Genomic DNA, 21,643 nt, shown 5'->3' with positions numbered 1-21,643 from the left:
TCTGCCCTAACTACTGCTGGGAAGGCAATGGCAAACCCCCCAGTATGACCCTTGCCAAGAAACTGCTTCTGCAGCACTGACGTTCTGTAACAGAGTATGGTACATCAGAATCAGAAGAAAGTGCCTCAAAATCCCATCATAAAAGAATAAGTAAAAAAACATATGTATAGCATGCAATGAACACGTGTCCCGTGCAATCGCAAACAACCCCAAGGCCCCGTGCAAGACCCTGTTCTGAGGTTCTTGTTTCTGTTCTGAATTACTAAACCATTATTTATGTACCGGACAGACAGAAAACTAAACAACGTGCTCTGCTGTTCTCAATCAAACAGTAATTCTGCACCAAAGAGAGGCAGAGTCTTTTATTTGTTTATTTATTTATTTATTAAGCTTTGACATCTTGTTTCCAAAACGAGCACACATTGGCAGTGAGGTAAAACACAAAGCATGAGCTTTGGCATTTAGGTTTTCTGCAAATATTTGTGAATAAAAGCTATATATACAGTATCTACAAGGATAACGTGGAGTTTATTTATGCATGTCTTTTTTATATACAAAGAAAGTTTATACGCTGATAGTATCGTCAGACAAATGTTTCAAACGGAAAGATTCCGTGAAATATTTCATTCATCACAGTCATGTTGTTGCTTCATTGACTTACAAACCCTGCGTCAGGGTAGAGATAAAGCACTTGTACACAGTACAATATAAAATACACAAAACTATTTATATTATGGCAACATGAGCTACTCATTCATCAACTGCAAGCATCAATTTGTGAATGGCGTCCCATGAGACTTCTGGCTCAACTGTGAGAACCGTGATGTTATTGTGGAGGAGCTCAACTTCTGCTTGCTTTGGATTGCATGCATCATCCCTGAAATGATGTGCCAAACCCTGAAATGATCTGCCAATGATGGCAACTGGAGTGACAAAAGGATGTTTGGCTTTGGATGCACCGCTCTTGAAATTATATCCCTGAAGTGTTTGGTTTTGAAAAAGTAACTGAAATGGTGATGAAATGCCATTGGAAGGCAGTTGAAGACTTGTTGCGTAGTGCGCTGGCAGGTTAGATGATGTGTGTGCACCCACCTTGTTGTTGTTGTTGTTTACAAGATCAAGGCTCGTGCAAGAGCTAACATTAATCACATAAAAACAAACTGACACAGTTGTCAGTGACACTGACACTGACACAAACAAACTGACAAACTTTGTAAGTCAACATTAATCACATAAAAACAAACTGACACAGTTGTCAGTGACACTGACACTGACACAAACAAACTGACAAACTTTGTAAGTCAACATTAATCACATAAAAACAAACCGACACAAAAAACATATGGTCAAGGCAGCGGGAGACAAGATGGGGAGAGAGAGGGAGGCACACACGTACAACGGTAGAGAACAGGGACATCGGGAGATCTGTGGGAGGGAGAGGGCTTGGGGCGAGGAGGCACGGGAAGGTGGGAGGGGAATTTCAAAGGGGGGGACCTTTGAAATCCCCGGTAACATGAACAAATTACAATGTCTAAACTGTGGGTAGCAGACGGTCTGGACTTCACGGATATTCCTTGACGTCAGGTTACGCGGCCTGATAACTCAGACTGAGGTTGCCGAGCGGGCTGCACCTCTTGCACTTTAAACTGCTGTCTTTGGCTAAAAAGAGTAATCCATCAGTAGTGTATCATCATAGACAGATGGATTATACTGCAAAGGTGTAACAGATTAATAAATTGAACCGACACCTTTTGTTACTGGATAAAGTTTCAATTCGATGAGCAAACCATGTCCAACTGTAACAACAAAAAACCCTTTGGGATCGAATATCCATTCTTACACAAACAAGCGGAGAGGGGAATAGGGAAAATTAGGAAGTGAGAATGAACAGACTCGATGGTCGAAACATTTTGTTCTAGGACCCATACCATAACCGCTCCGATCCTCATTTTCATCCCGCCTATGAATTCATAAAAACACAAAAGCAGCGGAAAAGTTCCTCCACGAGACTCGAACACAGTAAAAATAAATAAAAATCCCCACAGCAGCTGTGTTTGAAACGGGATCTTTATAGTTTAACAGCCACTTTAGTGGTGTTTATGTGCATTGAAAATCCTATGGGATTCACAGTGAAAAAGTAAAGGTTTTTTTTTACTTATGGATATATTTTTGGTTTCTATTTGAAGTACCAATGGCAATCTGCCCACATTCCTTGTGAAGTCGTAAAAACTTTGCTATGTCCAAGCAATTTGGCTCACCGTTGCTCTCCCTCAACCCACGAGCGTTGAATGCTAATACACTGCTTTGTAAATTTCTACATGGTTCCGTTGTTGGGCACATCCACCCATTCCGCATTCCGCATGATGGCGACTGCTCCGGCCTCGTATCCAATTGACATGCAAGGCACTGTTAAGGGCTTGTGTACCAGGACGGTGCTGCAAATCTTCAGCTGAAGAGGACATTACTACAAAAGTATCATCAGATATTCATGTCGTCTTGTTTTTTTCTTTTTGTCTGCGCTGCGGCTATATGCCTCTTTTTCCAACCGAGGGTCTCCCTTTTTCTTTTCCTTTAAATCAACATCATGACTCGTCTTCTTCTTCTCCTTATTCTTCTTCTTCTTCACCTATCAGCCAGTAGGTTGTCATCTTCCCCTTCCCCTGTAAAGAGAAAATGCATACATGTGCATAAATACATCCAGAGATGCTTCTCATAAATTGTTGTACTCAAAGATGTATCGGCACACAGTTGCTTTATTAAAATATTGGCTTCTAAGGTAGGAATAACATAAAGTGCAGAATGGTTACCTTTATCTCAATTTCTCCACGAAGCTCCAGCTGGAAAGAACCCAACTGATCCAAAACTTCCTTTGTTGCTGATGATATGTGTATCTTGAGAGCTGCTAACACAAGGTTGACATTCAAGCAATGGGAATGCTTTACATTGTTCTATGCAGACCGTAAAGAATGGCAACCACGAACACACATTTACAATAATAGATTTATCAACGGAGCAACAGGTGAAGGGAAACAAAATCAACGAGAACGCACCTCGGTAGAGCGCATACCTCTGTCAGTGTGAACGGTTTACCTTCATTTTGTATCCCACTGATAGGCCAGATCTAAATCCGGACCTGAACCAAAATCTAATCGGCTTGTTCTTGTCACCTACCCAACCCTGTGCTATTTCTGGCCTTCAGCAATGATCTCTCCGACTCTCTGGAAAAACTGGAAAATCCTCTCTATCTCTTTGCTGATGACTCCACTATCTGCCGCTCCATTCCTCATCCCTCATATCGGCAGTCTGCAGCCTCCTCACTCTCTGCAGACCTGGACAAAATCACAGACTGGTCAAACAAGTGGAACATGTCTTTCAATCCTGACAAATCCCACACTCTTACGATGTCTCTCCGAAAAGACCGACTGGAAAACCCTCCCATCTACTTTCTCAACAATCCTCTCCAAGAAATTCTGTCATTCAAGCTTTTGGGTCTCACTATCTGCCATGATCTTTCCTGGGAAAACCACATTTCCAAGCTGGCCTCCAAAGCCAGTCGCCGACTGGGCATCCTCCATCGTGCGAAGTCCTTCCTTGGCACACCTGAGCTCCTCACCACATACAAGGCTTTCATCCACAGATCAATGGAATACTGTTCCCCCCTCTGGGCTGGTGCTCCTGCCTCACACCTAGCTCGGCTGGCTTCACGCTGTTGAAACCAAAGCTTTCAGAACCATTCGAATCTCCTGCGATGAAGCTAACTCTGAGGGCCTTTCACTCACTCACCGCAGGCAGGTTGGTGGTCTTTCTGTCTTCTACCGACTCCTCTCCGGCCTTTCTCCCCCAGCTCTCTTTGTGCTCTGTCCCCCTAATATTCCTACAGGTCGCACAAGATCTGCCTGCAACCCTCTTATGGTTAAACTGCCAAAATCTCGGCTCTCTGCTCACCTTCACTCCTTCATTCCTCTTTTCTCCCCCCTCTGGAACAAACTCCCTCACTCTCTTCAATCCCACTCATCCCTCCAGGTCTTTAAAACAGCTGTTCACCTCCATCTCTTATCTTCCCCGCTAATTCCTTTTCAGTGCTTTTCTATCCCGCTAATTTCACCCCAATTCCACTTTTTTGAAATACCAACTTCTGTCCTGGAAGTCCTTGGTGTCCTTGTGTTTTATACTTCTCCCACCCCCCCCCCCCTTCCCACGCCTCCTCCCCCCAAGCCCTCTCCCTCCCACACATCCCCCTGCTCTTAAATGTTGTGTGCTCTCAAGTGTTTGTGTGCTTCCCCTTCTCTTGTCTTCCGCTCCCTCTTTTTATATATTTTGTTTGTCTGGTTGATTTGTTTGTGAAGTAAATGTCAGCTCTTTCACGAGCCTCGATTCAGTATACCAAAAAAAAAAAAAAAAAAATCCAAAACCGTGATCTTTTCTACCCCAGCTAATTCACCCCAGATACACTGTTTTGAAATTCCAACATCTTTCCTGGAAGTCCTTGCAGTGTCCATATGTTTTATACCTCTCGCACCTCCCCCCAAGCCCTCTCCCTCCCATAGTTCTCTCGATGTCCCTGCTCTCAAATGTTGTGTTTGTGTCCTTCCCCCTCTCTCCCCATCTTGTGTTCCGCTCCCCTTATTTTGTGTTTTATGTGTCGGTTGACTTTTTGTGTGATTAATGTTAGCTCTTTCACGAGCCTCGATCTTGTATACAAAAAAGAAAACAAAACAAAAAACATCCACCAGGTTTTGTCATAAGTCTACCACTTTTTGAGATATCTTACTACATAAGTATCGTTTTTGGCCCCATCTCTAAACGGTGAAGAATCATTTAAATTGTGTCTGGATCCCGATCTTTACCAACATTTAATTAATTCGGCTTTGTCACGGCAAACCAACAAGGCAAACATGAAGACCAAGGAGCTTTCCAAATAAGTTAAACATAAAGTGGTGGAGAAGCTCCATTCAAGAGAGGGTTATAAGAAGATTTCAAAATCATTCATTATCCCTTTGAGTACTGTGAAACCCCAACATTAAAAAGTGGAAGAGGTATCATACCACCCAGACGCTACCCAGATCAGGTCGCCCATCCAAACACAGCAGCCACACAAGCAGGAAACTGGTTTGGGATGTCACTGTAAATCCAACAATGACTTTGAAAGATTTGCAAGACTCTATGTCCGAGATGGGGGTCAGTGTTCATCAATCAACAATATCCCGTACCTTTCACAAAGCTAGCATCCATGGACAGTTGGCAAGAAAGAAGCCATTACTGTAAAAGACACATCTAAAAGTTCGTATGGAGTTTATGAAAGAGCATCTTCACGATATTGAAGGCAAGTGAAAACTGCAAGAAAAGGTTTGTGGTCAAACGAAACAAAAATTGAACTTTTTGGTCTAAATTCAACGTGTTACATCTGATGCAAGCCTAACACTGTACATCGCCAAATCAACACCATCCCTACTGTCAGGCATGGTGGTGGCAGCATCATGTTATGGGGCTGATTTGCATCAGGAGGGATTGGCAAGCAGGATAGAGTGAAACAATTACATTGATGAACAGGATTATAAAATGATTTGATTCCTGGTCTGATTCCTGGATTGGGTTCAATTCCTGGTCTGGGCATGTAATTTTCCCACATATATCAATTTAATTATTTATAATTCCTGTTCATTAATGTAATTGTTTCTCTACGCCCCAGTGGTGTTTATAATAGAGGACATGGATTTGTCGTCCCCCCATTAGAGGAAGACCCTCTCGTGATCGGGCCGTTGGTGCTCCTATGGTTGGCAGCGAGTGTCCCGGAAGCATTGACGGAAAGAGAGTGGCAAATATATGTGTGGGAAAATTGCATGCTCAGTCAGGGTCACCCAGATAGCTCAGATGGCAGAGCACTGGTACGGTTCACCAGAGGACCTGGGTTTGATTCCTGGTCTGGGTGTGTAATTTTCCCACATGTATCAATTTAATCATTTAAAAAGAATAGAGCATAAATAAACAACCATAGGTTGGCAATTGTAGCGCAAGCTTTGATGGGTGTAATGGCCTCCTCCCATATAAAAGGAACTCAATATTACCCCCACCACTGAAGGTGGACGGAGGTTATGTTTTAATTTAGTCTGTCTGTCTGTCTGTGAGCAGGATATCTCAAAAGGTTGTGGACAGATTCAGATGAAACTAGGTGGATGAGTTGGGTGTGTGTGAAGAGCGATTCGATTTTGGATAAGGATGCAGATCCCGATGCAGATCTGCAGATCTGGCATATCCGGTGGATCCGGCCTATCAGTGGGATATAAAACGTAAACTATTCAGCCTAGTAGAGGTATGTGCTTTACAGAATTCCATTCTAGTTATCATCCCCATACTTTTTGAAATGAGGGGGATGGAGGTCCACCAAACTCCACTGGTACTATGAAAAACTAGAGCGGCACTCTTTGACGTCACTACGTCGACTGATATGCCTCAGCCGATATTATTACATTACAATACTTGTACCAAGTTTGATTTAAATCCATTCAGCTGTTCTCAAGTTATCACATTTCTACCTGACATGACCTCTGAACTTTGACCTCTTGACCCCAAAATGTAATCAGATCATGTTTACATCATTATACATAACTGTACCAGCTTTTAATTTAAATCCCTTCAGCTGTTCACAAGTTATCACATTTTTACCTGACATGACCTCTGATCTTTGACCTTTGACCCCTTGAACCCCCAAAATCTAATCAGTTAATCTTTACATCATCATACAGACCTGTACCATGTTTGAATTAGATCACTTCAGCCATTTCCATGTTATAGACATATTACAAACTTTGAACTTTGACCTCTTGAACCCCCCAAATCTAATCAGTTAATCTTTACATCATTATACAGACCTGCACCAAGTTTGAATTAGATCACTTCAGCCATTTCCATGTTATAGACATATTACAGACTTTGAACTTTGACCTCTTGAACCCCCCAAATCTAATCAGTTAATCTTTACATCATTATACAGACCTGTACCAAGTTTGAATTAGATCACTTCAGCCATTTCCATGTTATAGACATATTACAGACTTTGAACTTTGACCTCTTGAACCCCCCAAATCTAATCAGTTAATCTTTACATCATTATACAGACCTGTACCAAGTTTGAATTAGATCACTTCAGCCATTTCCATGTTATAGACATATTACAAACTTTGAACTTTGACCTCTTGAACCCCCCAAATCTAATCAGTTAATCTTTACATCATCATACAGACCTGTACCAAGTTTGAATTCTATCACTTCAGCCATTTCCATGTCATAGACATATTACAGACTTTGACCTTTGACCTCTTGAACCCCCAACATCTAATCAATTCATCTTTACATAATTCTACATAAGTGTACCAAATTTGGTCAGAATCCCATCACTGGTTCACAAGATATCGGGGTAACAGGATTTTAACCTAACATGACCTCTGACCTATGGCCTCTGACCTCGTGACCCTAAAATCTAATCAGTTCATCTTTACCTCATTATGCATACCTGCACCAAGTTTGACTAAGATCCCTTCAGCCTTTCTCAAGTTATCGCATTAACGAAAACCTATCACAGATGGACGGACGGACAGCCGGACCGTCAACCTGAAACCATAATGTCTCCGGCGACGATAAAAATAATTGTAATCGTATATTGTAAAAAATATTTTTTGGTAAAAAGGAATTGGCAAAAAAATATTGTAATCCGCTCCGTCTGTCTGACTGTCTGACTGCTCCTGCATCATACTATCTCCTCCTAAACGGATGTGTATAAATTCACCAAACTTGGAAGTTATGATCAGCACATGGTAAGAATGTGCAAGGTCAGTGTAATTTTGGCTCCGCCCCATGGGGCGTGGTCAAAAGATCAAACATTGAAAAATGCAATCACGGGTACATTTTGTATATGCAATAAACATTGGGGGACGCATGAAATATGTAACGATTTTTTGAGATTTGATCCAAAATCCAAAAATTGAGATTGACCCGGTTAATGCCTCAGGGGGAGGGAACTTTGGGTCACTGATTGACCTTTTTTTCCCATTGCTCATCCATTATAATTCAGCCATTTTGACAAGTCTTACAACATACTGATTGTCTTACATGTTTGCAATGCTATTGCACAATGATGGATGCGAGAATGCTGTGTGGCCCTTACATTCTCCACTGCTCTCCATGCGTGATGCTGTGTTCACCGTGTCACCGAACAGACAGTAACGCGGCATCTTGAGTCCGACGACGCCAGCACAAACGGGGCCTGCACAAAACGAAAACTGCTGAAAGATGGCAATTTTACATTTCCGGAAAACAATTTTGCATCACTGACACTGTATGAAAATAGGTGCATCAGAAACCTTATGCTGGTGTTTTTGGTGTTACCATCTGAGGAGCTCTAGCTCATGATGCATCGGATCCCATTTGAAATCCCACTTATCAGCTCTATTGCTTTGTTCCTCCTCTATGAATGTACTTACAGTACGTCTCCTAATGTTCTTATCTCGATAAAATTGCAGGGATGATTTAACTCTATAACACAAATCAATCTAATTGTCATCACAACATCCAATACGAAGAAAGTTCAATGTTCTGTGCACAAATATAAGAAATCGAAGATTTGCAAGTGTTACGGGGTCAACCTCGAGGGGAGCCCCGGCAGAAAGATGTATGGTCCTTGGGTGAAAATAAGTCAATCAATAACGAGTCCACACCAAGGGTTACGAACAAACCCCAATATATTCCCAAATCCCGCACAGGAATCACAATGCATTTCCAGCACTTCCATACAATCCTTATCTATAGTATAGGTGGCGCCACCTTAACCCACAACAGTGTTGGCAACACTCACGGCCCTTGCCCCCAATGTCTCTGCACGCCTCCCAGGTGACGTCGAGTCGATCCAGCGATCGGGGAAGCAATGTCCGATTCCTGCACGCCTCCCAGGTGACGTCGAGTCGATCCAGCGATCGGGGAATCTAGGTCCGATTCCAATCCGGGGCTGGGAGTGAGGATACTCGACAACCTCCGCGAGGCTACCCGACTTCGCAGGTTCCGCAGTAATCCGGCGCTCTCCTGACGCGCGGACTTCGGTTCACAGAGGCACGGTTCCCTTGTCCTTCACGTTCGGCAGCTCGGTCTCGAGCTGCAGTCTCAACTCTCAACCGTCTCCTTCCAATCTCTTTCGCGCGCCAGGCCCAAGGGGCGACCCGTACACGCCCTCGTAGGCGTCGAGGCGAACAGCGCCGGGCGCTTGGTTCCTTCCAGGACCACACGGCACCTTGACACGTAACCGGCAATCAATCACCCCGCGCAGGTAACTCCTCTCGCCAGACGGGCTTTTCCAACTCCGTTCCAAAGTAGGTAACGATCGCCTCCGCTCGCGTCGGAGCTCTCGAAGCTTAAGATGGCCGCCCTCCCTTCTCCTCCTCCTCTTCTTCACGATCCCGTTTCCGGTCTCGTTTTTCCCAGAAGGGCTCCTGACCCTTTAATCACAACAACCTTTAATAGAATATACATTAATAAGAAATGACCTGAATTGTAACCCCCATAAACCCGGAATTCGTAACACTCCCCCCCTTCAAGAAAGAAAGTTTGAACACCGCGAAAACTTTCTTTGCAGGCCAACTTTGATAAACAAACCAAAATAACTCACACCCCAAATCATCAGTTCCCCCCGGGCACAATTATCACATCTCAAAAATAAAGCAACAAACTTTCACAAAACCCCCAGAGATTCCAAAGGTAATTCCCTCTGGACCATGCGTCAACAACTTCTAGTTTCTCTTGAATGACGGTTAAGGGGTGGTGACCAAAGCCCCAAAGTTACACAACCCGATAGCACTTTTTCGGGAGGCCCAGCTGAGTACTCACTATATGGACGCCTTAAGGAATGTGGAGTTCACGGTTAGTCCGGGGAGGAAAGTTCATTACATGGACGCCTTTAAGAACGTGGAGTTCACGGTTAGTCTGTGCAGGAAAGTTCCTTACCGGGATGCCTTTAAGAACGTGGCGTTCATGGTTAGTCCGTGTAGGAGCCCAGGCTCGGCGGCTCCGCCGTATATAGAGTGCTTCAACTTCTCCGGACTCCTAACAGTTATGGTGGGACCCCTTGTCCCAGCAGTCACCTGACTGGCGGTCTCCGTCTCGGCCAGTGCTCTGACAATCATTCTTTCGGGAGATGCCGTAACTCTGGGAGCCTCCATAGTAATATCGGCCGCTGCCAACACCAACTCTACCGCCAAGTTGTCCTCTTCTGTAGACCTCTCGACGTCTACGAAATGCCTTCCCTACTGTTATGGTCCGACCCTCCAACTCCTTACCATTCCAATTCTTCTCTGCCTCCCTGGCGTCTTTTGTGCTTGCAAACGTGACAAAGCCGAACCCTCTGGACCGTTGCGTTTCCCTGTCTTTTACCAACCGCACTTCCACCAGCGGCCCATATCTGTTGAAGACAGAGGTCAGAACTTCTTCCTCTGTTTTGAAGTTCAGTCCCCCTACAAATAACTTGGTACTTTTGTCACCATCGCGAGCTGGTGTGGTGTTATTTTTCCCTGCTGTGCTCTTTACCAACCCTCGGGTTACCATAAATTTGCCCCCCGGCCAAATCATTCCCGATAACCACAGATACTCCCTCTACAGGAAGCGTGGCTTGTAAACCGACGGTGACCGGTCCTGACACCAAATCGGATTCCAAATGGATGACATGAAGTGGGGCCCTAACACAGCCACCGATCCCTTGTAACCGAACACTATCACCAGTTGCGGTACTCTTTGACAATGGCAAAATGCCTTCAAGCATTAAGGATTGATGGGCTCCTGTGTCCCTCAATACCCTAACAGGTCTTGGGTTAGTCAAGTCTCCCTCGAGTGAGACAAACCCCTCATAAATAAATGGTTGGTAACTCTTCTGTGGGCGATTTCTTACGCTTGCCATCGCATTCGGAGTTGTAATAGTCGGACTCCGCTCTGGGTTTTCCCTTTTCATGAGGTATCAACTGGACATCAAGTGTCCAGGTTTCTTGCAAAAAGCGCAAACAGGCCCGGAGGAAAAACTCATGGTCTGCCTCGGGCCCCCCGGAAAATAAGTTTGTCTTGGGCCCGTCGCCCTCTGATTTCGAACAGTTCGGGTATCAGCGTTGTCCCCATAATCATCTCGAGGCCGCCGCCATGTATTGTTGTTCTCCGCACCTGCTGTTCCACAACTCCCCTGCGGAAATCTAGGTGAGGAGTTAGGTTCGTGGACCCCTATCCGGTGTGTTAAGGCATAATCATCTGCCATGGTGGCTGCGTCCCACAACTTCGGTACTTTCTTTTCCTGCAGGTACACTTTGATGTCCTCGTGGACACACTGTTGAAATTCCTCCATCAGGATCAAGTCACGCAATGCTTCGAAGTCGTTCCCGACTCCTTTTGACTCACACCACCGATCAAACATGTTTTCTTTCACTCTGGCAAACTCCACATGGGTCTCACTCTCCCTCTTCCTGGCATTCCTGAATTTTTGCCGGTAAGCTTCAGGAACCAACTCATAGGCTTTGAGAATGTGCTTCTTCAATACCTCATAATCTGCACATTGGTCCATTGGTAGCGCCGAATAAATATCTTGAGCTTTACCCACCAGCACACTTTGCACTAGTATGGTCCAGGCCTCCTCCGGCCAGTTTAACTGTCGAGCCACTTTCTCAAAGTGTGGAAAAAATTTAGCGACTTCCTTTTCACTGAAGGGTGGAACCAGCCTCACATGTCTGCCCACATCCCAGGTGTTCTGGCTCGGTGTCGGCCCAGTCAGCAAGGGTGGTACCTCTCCCCGTTCTCTCATTAACTCCAGCTCCTTGAATTTAATTTCTTGCTGAAGCTCCATGTCACGTTCCTTTAAATCCCTTTCCGCTTTTCTCTCCTCTGCTTCGAGTTCCCTTGCAGCTCTCCTCTCCTCTGCTTTTCTCCCTTCTAACCTTTCCTGGAGTTCTCGTTCCACTCTCCTTTCCTCTGCTCTTTCCTTTTCTGCTTTCCTTTCTTCTTCTGCTCTTTCCTTTTCTGCTTTCCTTTCTTCTTCTGCTCTTTCCTTTTCTGCTTTCCTTTCCTCTGTTTTCATCCTTTCCTGGCTCCGTAATTGCAACTCCAGTTTTCGGAGCTCAACGTCTTCTGGTTCTTCAGGTAGCCACTCCCAAGCTAACTCGTCCCATGTTCCTAATCCCACCATAGACTGTATCACCGTGGTCTGCAACTCTGCCTTCCTCAAATTAGTTCGGACCTCCAAGTTTAAATGTTTGGCCAATTTCAAGAGGTCCGATTTTAGTAATGCTCGGAACTGTGCCTCACTAGGGGTTACCGCAAAGTTCTGTGCACAAACGCCATGGTGACTACTGGTAACACCTGTTAACCTTCACCCCAGAAATTTCCAACAAAGAAAAGCAACAGTATTACTATTATTGCTATTGTTTTTTTTTTTTTTTTTTTGTTGTTGTTGTAGTTTTGTCGGCAGAGCAAAACAATTTTGGGAACGTTGGAAAAGTTCCCACTCTTGGGAATTCTTTCCCGGACTAAAATTTAGAAAATTTTATAGATCCCGGACGTAGACCCAATTGCGAATCCGCAAATTGTATCCCGGACGAGCCCCCAATTCTGTTACGGGGTCAACCTCGAGGGGAGCCCTGGCAGAAAGATGTATGGTCCTTGGGTGAAAATAAGTCAATCAATAACGAGTCCACACCCAGGGTTACGAACAAACCCCAATATATTCCCAAATCCCACACAGGAATCACAATGCGTTTACAGCACTTCCATACAATCCTTATCTATAGTATAGGTGGCGCCACCTTAACCCACAACAGTGTTGGCAACACTCACGGCCCTTGCCCCCAATGTCTCTGCACGCCTCCCAGGTGACGTCGAGTCGATCCAGCGATCGGGGAATCTCGGTCCGATTCCAATCCGGGGCTGGGAGTGAGGATACTCGACAACCTCAGCAAGGATACCCGACTTCGCAGGTTCCGCAGTAATCCGGTGCTCTCCTGACGCGCGGACTTCGGTTCACAGAGGCACGGTTCCCTTGTCCTTCACGTTCGGCGGCTCGGTCTCGAGCTGCAGTCTCAACTCTCAACCGTCTCCTTCCAATCTTTTTCGCGCGCCAGGCCCAAGGGGTGACCCGTACACGCCCTCGTAGGCGTCGAGGTGAACAGCGCCGGGCGCTTGGTTCCTTCCAGGACCACACGGCACCTTGACACATAACCGGCAATCAATCACCCCGCGCAGGTAACTCCTCTCGCCAGACAGGCTTTTCCAACTCCGTTCCAAAGTAGGTAACGATCGCCTCCGCTCGCGTCGGAGCTCTCGAAGCTTAAGATGGCCGCCCTCCCTTCTCCTCCTCCTCTTCTTCACGATCCCATTTCCGGTCTCGTTTTTCCCAGAAGGGCTCCTGACCCTTTAATCACAACAACCTTTAATAGAATATACATTAATAATAAATGACCTGAATTGTAACCCCCATAAACCCGGAATTCGTAACACAAGTATATTGGTTGGTCTGGTCTGTTATTCTGTCTGTCTGTGTTTGTTTTTATGTCAATCGCCTACTTGTCACATTTTTAGTCCAATATTCACGAAACTTAACCATCCGATAGAGGTAGTGACAATCTGGAAGCCTATTGTTTTTGAGGTCAATAGGTTAAAGGTCAAGGTCACATAAATCGGCAATTTTCATCCAATTGACTTGACACGCACAAACACACACACACACACATATATATGTATGTATGTATGTATGTATGTATATATATATATATATATATATATATATATATATATATATATACAGCATATATATATATATTGTTGCGGTTTTGAGAACCCACACTCTTGTAAATAAATATGACATCATTAAAAGGTTAAAGGTTTCACCCCATAGTTATGCCACAAGCAACACGTAGGCCACCATAGGACTTCAGTTATTTCATTAGTATGTGTATTAGATAAGGCCGTGTTTCCAATAGTTGAATCTGCGTTGTGTCAATCAAATAAGAAGTAGGCCCATTCCGTTCATTTTGTCAGCCTCCCTCTCCAAGCGACGCCATTACGCGCCCTCCAGTCTGCCCTATGGCTCTCCAAATTTGTTACGCGCCTTTGTTAGCAGCAGCTGCCTTAGCGCTCGCTCAATGCCGCCATAAGCCACGCGGTGAGGCCCGGAAAAAGGGGGCGGAACGCCAAGAAGAAGGTGTGGCCACGTCAGCCAGCCATCAAAGGCGGGGCCGGTAAGCCTTAACCAGCCAATCAGGGCTGAAGTGACATCGCCGAAAGGTGTGGCTTTGGGGTTTGCTGAGTGATCGCTTGGCGAGTTATAAAAGCGAACGCAAAGCCCTTTTACAGGGCTGCGCGTAGGACTGTCGTGATTGCAAGGACCGACTTATGAGATATACGGCGCGCTTGATGAGAACTTACTTAATGATGGGAAAGAGCGCATTTGACTTACTGGGAGAACGCGCGTTGCATTGAAAGGACTCGTGCAGTGGCGCTGATGAAAGGAGGACCTTATCAAAGGAGTACATTGGAGAGGGGGCGTTTGGCGCCTTTGTATAGTGCACATATTACGTACGCAGCGTACCAGCTTCCCCCCGCTATATAATTGTCCGGTCGCATTCAACTACTCGCGGAGCTGCCTGCCGGGTTTCGTCTGCTGGATCGGAGCTTGGACTGGAGCCGACTGGAGCCTGGACCGGAGCCTGGACCTCATCGCCGGACCTTCCACCCTACCATCTACAATCCCCGTGTGAGTGTGTACGTTTGTCCTGGGTATTAAGAATAAGACTGTCTAAGGCTGCCCTGTGTAACTGCTTCTTCCTCTTCCTATCTTGTATATTCCTTTCATTTCCTCTTCTCCTTCTTGTACATTTGTAATAAACCAATCTTTGTTCTTCCTATTTTCTGGTTTCCTCTTGTCCGATCGCATCTGTCTTTTCTCTCATTGGATAAACGTGGCACGATTAGGAACCACTCAGAATCGGGTTTAGTCATTTGTTAATAGCTCGGATCGCGGATTAGTATCCGCTCGGCATTTTCCATCATATCCATGGTTCGAGCGGGAGTTATCTCCTTGCTTTACGGCCGGTGGTAGTACTTAGGTAATTGAACTAAGACTCGACCAACAACCCTATTTACCACCGACCGGAAGGAACGTTATAACCCCCAGGACTCGGGTCAGCCAGATAAAAAGACAAGGGGATTAACCCCCCCCCCACCCCCCTTGATAAGGCGAGAGCCTACGTTCGAGATCCGTAACAATATATATATACAGTGCATTCAGAAAGTATTCAGACCCCTTCACTTTTTTCACATTTTGTTATGTTGCAGCCTTATGCTGAAATAGTTTAAATTCATTTTTTCCCTCATCAATATACACTCAATACCCCATAATGACAAAGAGAAAACAGGATTTTAGAAAGTTTTGCAAATTTATGAAAAAGAAAAAACTGAAATATCACATTGACATAAGCATTCATACCCTTTGCTATGACACTTGAAATTTAGCTCAGGTGCCTCCCATTTCTCTTGATCATCTTTAAGATGTTTCTTCACCTCGATTGGAGTCCACCTGTGGTAAATTCAATTGATTGGACATGATTTGGAAAGGCACACACCTGTCTATATAAGGTCTCACAGCTGACAATGCATATCAGAGAAAAAACCAAGCCATGAGGTCGAAGGAACTGTCTGCAGAGCTCAGAGATAGGATTGTCTCGAGGCACAGATCTGGGGAAGCCTACAAAAAAAATTTCTGCTGCATTGAAGGTTCCCAAGAGCAGAATGGCCTCCATAATTCTTAAATGGAAGAAGTTTGGAACAACCAGGCCTCTTCCTACAGCTGGCCGCCCGGTCAAACTGAGCAATCGGGGGAGAAGGCCTTGGTAAGAGAGGTGACCAAGAACCCGATGATCACTCTGGCTGAGCTCCAGAGATCCTGTGTGGAGATAGGAGAAACTTCCAGAAGGACAACCATCACTGCAACACCCCACCGATCTGGGCTTTATAGCAGAGTGGCCAGACGGAAGCCAAACAGTTGAATCTTGGTTTCATCAGACCACAGAATCTTGTTTCTCACAGTCTGAGAGTCCTTTATGTGCTTTTTGCAAACTCCAAGCGGGCTTTCATGTGTCTTTCACTGAGGAGAGGCTGCCATCTGGCCACTCTGCCATAAAGCCCAGATCGGTGGAGTGTTGCAGTGATGGTTTCCAAATCGGCCCGTTACCGGATTTTGTCGCAGGTAGTGACCGCAGTGCAATCATTCTTGTTCCTTTATGCAAGGATGACCTACTTCATGTAAAAATGCACGAAAATATATTTCACTTTCGCTTCAATAAAAAGTAGCAATAATAATCAATTCACCAGCGTAATGAAGATACATTATTTGGCACTTCCTATTGATGTCATGTGTTTTGTGCACAATTCTCCGAGAGGATTCGGTAGCAGACCCAATGTTGATATACCTGTGTGAACTCCAATGCGTAGAAGAAGCTTGGCACTAGGCCGATGGCGGATGGAGAAGGAGTGGACAGCAGCCAGAAGAGCGAGCGCCATACGGACTATCTCACCTGCATGTCGCGCACCATTTTGTACCGGTAGACCAGACACGACCATATACGCATCCCCTATCGTTTCTACCTGTGGAAACAAAAATCATGCACAAACCAATGACCTGGATAGGTAAGGTTCTGTTGAACTCTTCTCTATGGTTCTGCTGCTTCATTTCCAACCCATAAAGTAGACGTTATGATGAAATATTTAATTTGGAACTCAGTCGTAGTTTTTGGCAATGCACTTTCCCCACAAATTCATCAGCTCCTTGAGGTCTTGCGGTTGGGATTTTTGCCTCATACATTTTTTTTTCAGTGATTTTCATAACCAGAGTACATCAAATCCTTTATCAAATCTATCCAAGCAAATCAAGTATCACATCCCTTTACTTAAGCCAAACCTAGACTTGTGCATCATGACCATTTCAGGAATTGTAAACTGGGCTTTAGTTGGCAGCCAGAAACATGAAAGGAATTACTTTATGACAGGAAAAGGATTTTAAGATACCAAGATTGCTATCAGCCTAGATAGTACTTAAAAAGAGCAGCTCAGTTGCTGAGGTGGCAAACGATTCCCAGAGCTATTCAAGGTTTCAGGATGTCTTCCCACGACAGAGTGGCGACCTGGCCAGAGGTAAAAATTCTTCCCGTGTTCACACCTGTTTTATCTGGGGCATGATAATGACCCCAAGCAGCGGTTTATGACGGGGTGTTGATGAAGATGATGGTTGTGCTTATAATAGAGTATAGCAGTATTTGCAAAATTGTAAGTTTAATGTGAATTACTTCTGACCAGAATTGATGATGTCGTGTAAATCTCAACTAATTACATTTGGTTCAATAACATAGAGTTGTGTTTGCAGATTAAAATTGAAAAGTATGGATAATTGCAATGCAACTGTATTTCATGCAGTACCCTTTACATGTTTCTGGTTGCCTGAGCTATGGTACGTAGTTGACCTCTAAAAAGTGTGGACTTAGAAATTTTAATTGGTATTTTCTATTTTTATTTTTAGTGCCTATAGTTATTTTCTATTTTTATTTTTAGTGCCTATAGGTATGTTCTATTTTTATTTTTAGTGCCGATAGTTATTTTCTATTTTTATTTTTAGTGCCTATAGTTATTTTCTATTTGTAGTGCCTTTAGTTATTTTCTATTTTTATTTTTAGTGCCTATAGGTATTTTCTATTTTTATTTAAGTGCCTATAGTTATTGTCTTTTTATTTTTAGTGCCTATAGGTATTTTCTATTTTTATTTAAGTGCCTATAGTTATTTTCTATTTTTATTTTTAGTGCCTGTAGGTATTTTATTATTTTATTTTTAGTGCCTATAGGTATTTTCTTTTTTATTTAAGTGCCTATAGTTATTTTCTATTTTTAGTGTGTATAGTTATTTTCTATTTTTATTGTAGTGCCTATAGTTATTTTCTATTTTTAGTGCCTATAGTTATTTTCTATTTTTATTTTTAGTGCGTATAGTTATTTTCTATTTTTATTTTTAGTGCCTATAGTTATTTTCTATTTTTATTTTTAGTGCCTATTGGTATTTTCTATTTTTATTGAAGTGCCTATATTTATTTTGTATTTTTATTTTTAGTGCCTATAGTTATTTTTATTTTTAGTGCCTATAGTTATTTTCTATTTTTATTTTTAGTGCCTATAGTTATTTTCTATTTTTATTTTTAGTGCCTATAGTTATTTTTATTTTTAGTGCCTATAGTTATTTTCTATTTTTATTTTTAGTGCCTATAGTTATTTTCTATTTTTATTTTTAGTGCCTATAGTTATTTTCTATTTTTAGTACCAAAAGTTATTTTCTATTTTTATTTTTAGTGCCTATAGTTATTTTCTATTTTTATTTTAGTGCCTATAGTTATTTTCTATTTTTAGTACCTATAGTTATTTTCTATTTTTATTTTTAGTGCCTATAGTTATTTTCTATTTTTATTTTTAGTGTGTATAGTTATTTTCTATTTTTAGTGCCTATAGTTATTTTCTATTTTTATATTTAGTGCGTATAGCTATTTTCTATTTTTATTTTTAGTGCCTATAGGTATTTCCTATTTTTATTTTAGTGCCTATAGTTATTTTCTATTTTTAGTACCTATAGTTATTTTCTATTTTTATTTTTAATGCCTATAGTTATTTTCTATTTTTATTTTTAGTGCATATAGTTATTTTCTATTTTTAGTGCCTATAGTTATTTTCTATTTTTATATTTAGTGCGTATAGCTATTTTCTATTTTTATTTTTAGTGCCTATAGGTATTTCCTATTTTTTATTTAAGTGCCTATAGTTATTTTCTATTTTTATTTTTAGTGCCTGTAGGTATTTTCTTTGTTATTTAAGTGCCTATAGTTATTTTCTATTTTTATTTTTAGTGCCTGTAGGTATTTTCTTTTTTATTTAAGTGCCTATAGTTATTTTCTATTTTTATTTTTAGTGCCTGTAGGTATTTTCTTTTTTATTTAAGTGCCTATAGTTATTTTCTATTTTTATTTTTAGTGCCTGTAGGTATTTTCTTTTTTATTTTAGTGCCTATAGTTATTTTCTATTTTTATTTCCTCCATCACTAGGGTGGGCAGAGGTTGTGTTTTTACCCCTATCTGTTGGTTTGTCTGTCTCTGTGAGGAGGATATCTCAATAAGGTGTGGATGGATTTGGACAAAACTTTTGATAAATGTTCATATATTTTATACTATCAAAGTTCAAATGTTTTCTAATTCACACATTGCGGAAGCTGAATGAAATGGAGTGAAGTTGCGTGTTTGAGTATAAATATTTGGGAAATTACAATGTGAGACAAGTCAATACTCTTACAAATAACAACCTGTCATCCTCATGCTGTCTCATGAGGATGACAAATTGTAATTTCAGGTTTCAGAGGATGACAGGTGTGTGACACAGACAAATTGATTAGATTTTGGTGAAGAGCTGGATTCAGATCTGATAATTTTAAAGTGATTCTTCACAATTGAGAGATGGGAACAAAAACGATAAATAGCAAGATATCTCAAAAAGTTGTGGACAAGTTATGACAAAACTAGGTGGATGAGTTGGTAAGGTGAGAAGAAAAAGCAAATTAGATTCTGGTTCAGGTCCGCATCCAGATCGGGCCTGTCATGGGGATACAAAATGTAAGCTGTTCAGCTTGGCGGAGGAAAGAGCTCTACCGAGTGTCGTTCTATTTTTTATTTCTTTTACTTGTGTGGAAGGAGTCAAATGCTACGTCAATTATGGGCATTTTAATCTTATCTGTATTTTATTTTATTTTTTAGAAATTCACACAAACTGTAAACGAGGTGGCTTTAAAAAAATAACGTAACACGCAGGCCAGGTGGCAAGTGAAATCAAGTAACTTTATTGTAAACTTCCGATATATTACCATGAAATATGTTTACCTTGCTCGTTCAAGTACAAACCTTGTACACATCAAAGTTGTCTATGATAGCATCAAAGCAGGTGTAAAGGTCATTCAGCAGTGTCACCACCTGACAACAAACAAATAGCGGTGCATGTCAGGATTAGAAGAAATATCCATTTCATAAATATTTTTAACATTCTGGGCATTAAATCTTTTGTTCCTGACCTGCCAATATTTATACAAGAAGAACAAATATTATACAAACAAGTACAGATACATTCAAAGTACCCCGCCCCCATGCCAAATAAATAAATAACCTCCAGCACCTCTGGCGCCCAGCGATCCTGCCTGCAGCTTATGGAGACTGTATTGGGAGGGAGAGGTGTACAATAATTGATTGATTGATTGCATAATTAAAATCAATAAACACTCATCATAAAATATTTTCTTAAGCAATTGGCCAATAGCATACCTAAACCACTAGTGCTTCATCTGAAGCTGTGACATTTTGAAAATTAATTAAATAAGTCATTAATCTAAAAAATCAAATAATTGATTAATCAATAAATAATTAATCGATTAATTGATTAAGCAATAAATCAAAAATATCCTTTATAGCCACATCACTTGGTCATTGTCGTGTCCAAATATTAGCTTCCTCGCTCAAAAGGTGCCTGAGATATTGCCCAGATGAGAAAGAAAATAAATAAATGATTAATAATGAAAATAAATAAATAAAAATTATAAAATAATTAAATAATTTATCATTTGGCTAATAGAATACCTAAACCACCACCGTTTCATCCGAATCTGTAACTTAATTTTTTAAAAATTAATTCAGTCAGTAATGGAATAATTAATCGATTAATTGATTAATCAATAAAATAAATGTAATGATTAATTAATAATTAATAATTAATTAATTAATATAATTAATAATTAATGATTTAAATTAATAATTTCAATCCAGATGAGAAAGAAAACAAATAAATGATTAATAATGAAAATAAAGAAATAATAATCATTAAATAATTAAATAATTAATCAATTGGCTTATATAATACCTAAACCACCACCGTTCCATCTGAATCTGTAACCTTAAAAAATGTAATCAATTAAATAATTAATCAAATAATTAAATAAATAATCGATTAATTGATTAATCAATAAATCAAAAATAGCCGTTACAGCCAAATAACTTGGTCATTGTCCTGTCCAAATAGCAGCTTCCTAACTCAAAAGGCGCCTGAGATAATGCCCAAATGAGAAGGGAAATAAATCGGTACTCAATGAAAACCACCTTAGAGGCAATTTTTCCCTGCAGAGCGGGGGGGGGGGGGGGGGGGGGGGGGGGGTTTTGTATACTGAATCGAGGCTCGTGAAAGAGCTAACATTTATTTCACAAACAAATCAACCAGACAAACAAAATATATAAAAAGAGGGAGCAGAAGACAAGATGGGGAGAGAAGGGGAAGCACACAAACACAACATTTGAGAGCAGGGAGAAGTGTGGGAGGGAGAGGGCTTGGGGGGGAGGGGGCGTTGGAAGGGGGGGGGGGGCGAGGTATAAAACACAAGGGGACCAAGGACTTCCAGGACAGAAGTTGGTATTTCCAAAAAAAAAAAAAAGTGTAGGATTTTGGGTGAAATTAGCGGGGGTAGAAAAGATCAAGGTTTTGGATGGGGGAAGATAAGAGATGGTGGTGAACAGCTGTA

The 21,643-nt window shown here is 41.9% G+C and overlaps 1 protein-coding gene across 5 annotated transcripts in view; it reads right to left on the bottom strand.

Annotated features, from left to right (window-relative positions):
- Positions 1–509: 509 nt before the first annotated feature.
- Positions 510–21,643, bottom strand: part of LOC137416274 (atrial natriuretic peptide receptor 2) — a 219,980-nt gene continuing 198,846 nt past the window's right edge. For 2 of the 5 annotated variants that reach the window (XM_078786474.1, XM_078786476.1), the window contains 5 exons: positions 19,986–20,054; positions 16,476–16,650; positions 8,162–8,260; positions 2,808–2,899; positions 510–2,660 (listed from right to left, as the gene is read on the bottom strand). In XM_078786474.1, the coding sequence (XP_078642600.1) occupies positions 2,607–2,660; positions 2,808–2,899; positions 8,162–8,260; positions 16,476–16,650; positions 19,986–20,054 (489 nt within the window). In that variant the 3' untranslated portion in view covers positions 510–2,606. Of the gene's footprint in view, positions 2,661–2,807; positions 2,903–8,161; positions 8,261–16,475; positions 16,651–19,985; positions 20,055–21,643 lie in introns of all 5 variants that reach the window. The other 3 variants (XM_078786475.1, XM_078786473.1, XR_013624921.1) reach the window with 2 other exon arrangements.

This window comes from Myxine glutinosa, chromosome 11, assembly GCF_964187855.1.
Source record: "Myxine glutinosa chromosome 11, kmMyxGlut1.1, whole genome shotgun sequence".
NCBI lineage: Eukaryota > Metazoa > Chordata > Myxini > Myxiniformes > Myxinidae > Myxine > Myxine glutinosa.
Note: the sequence above shows the minus strand (reverse complement) of the source record. Positions and strands in the feature narration are given on the sequence as shown.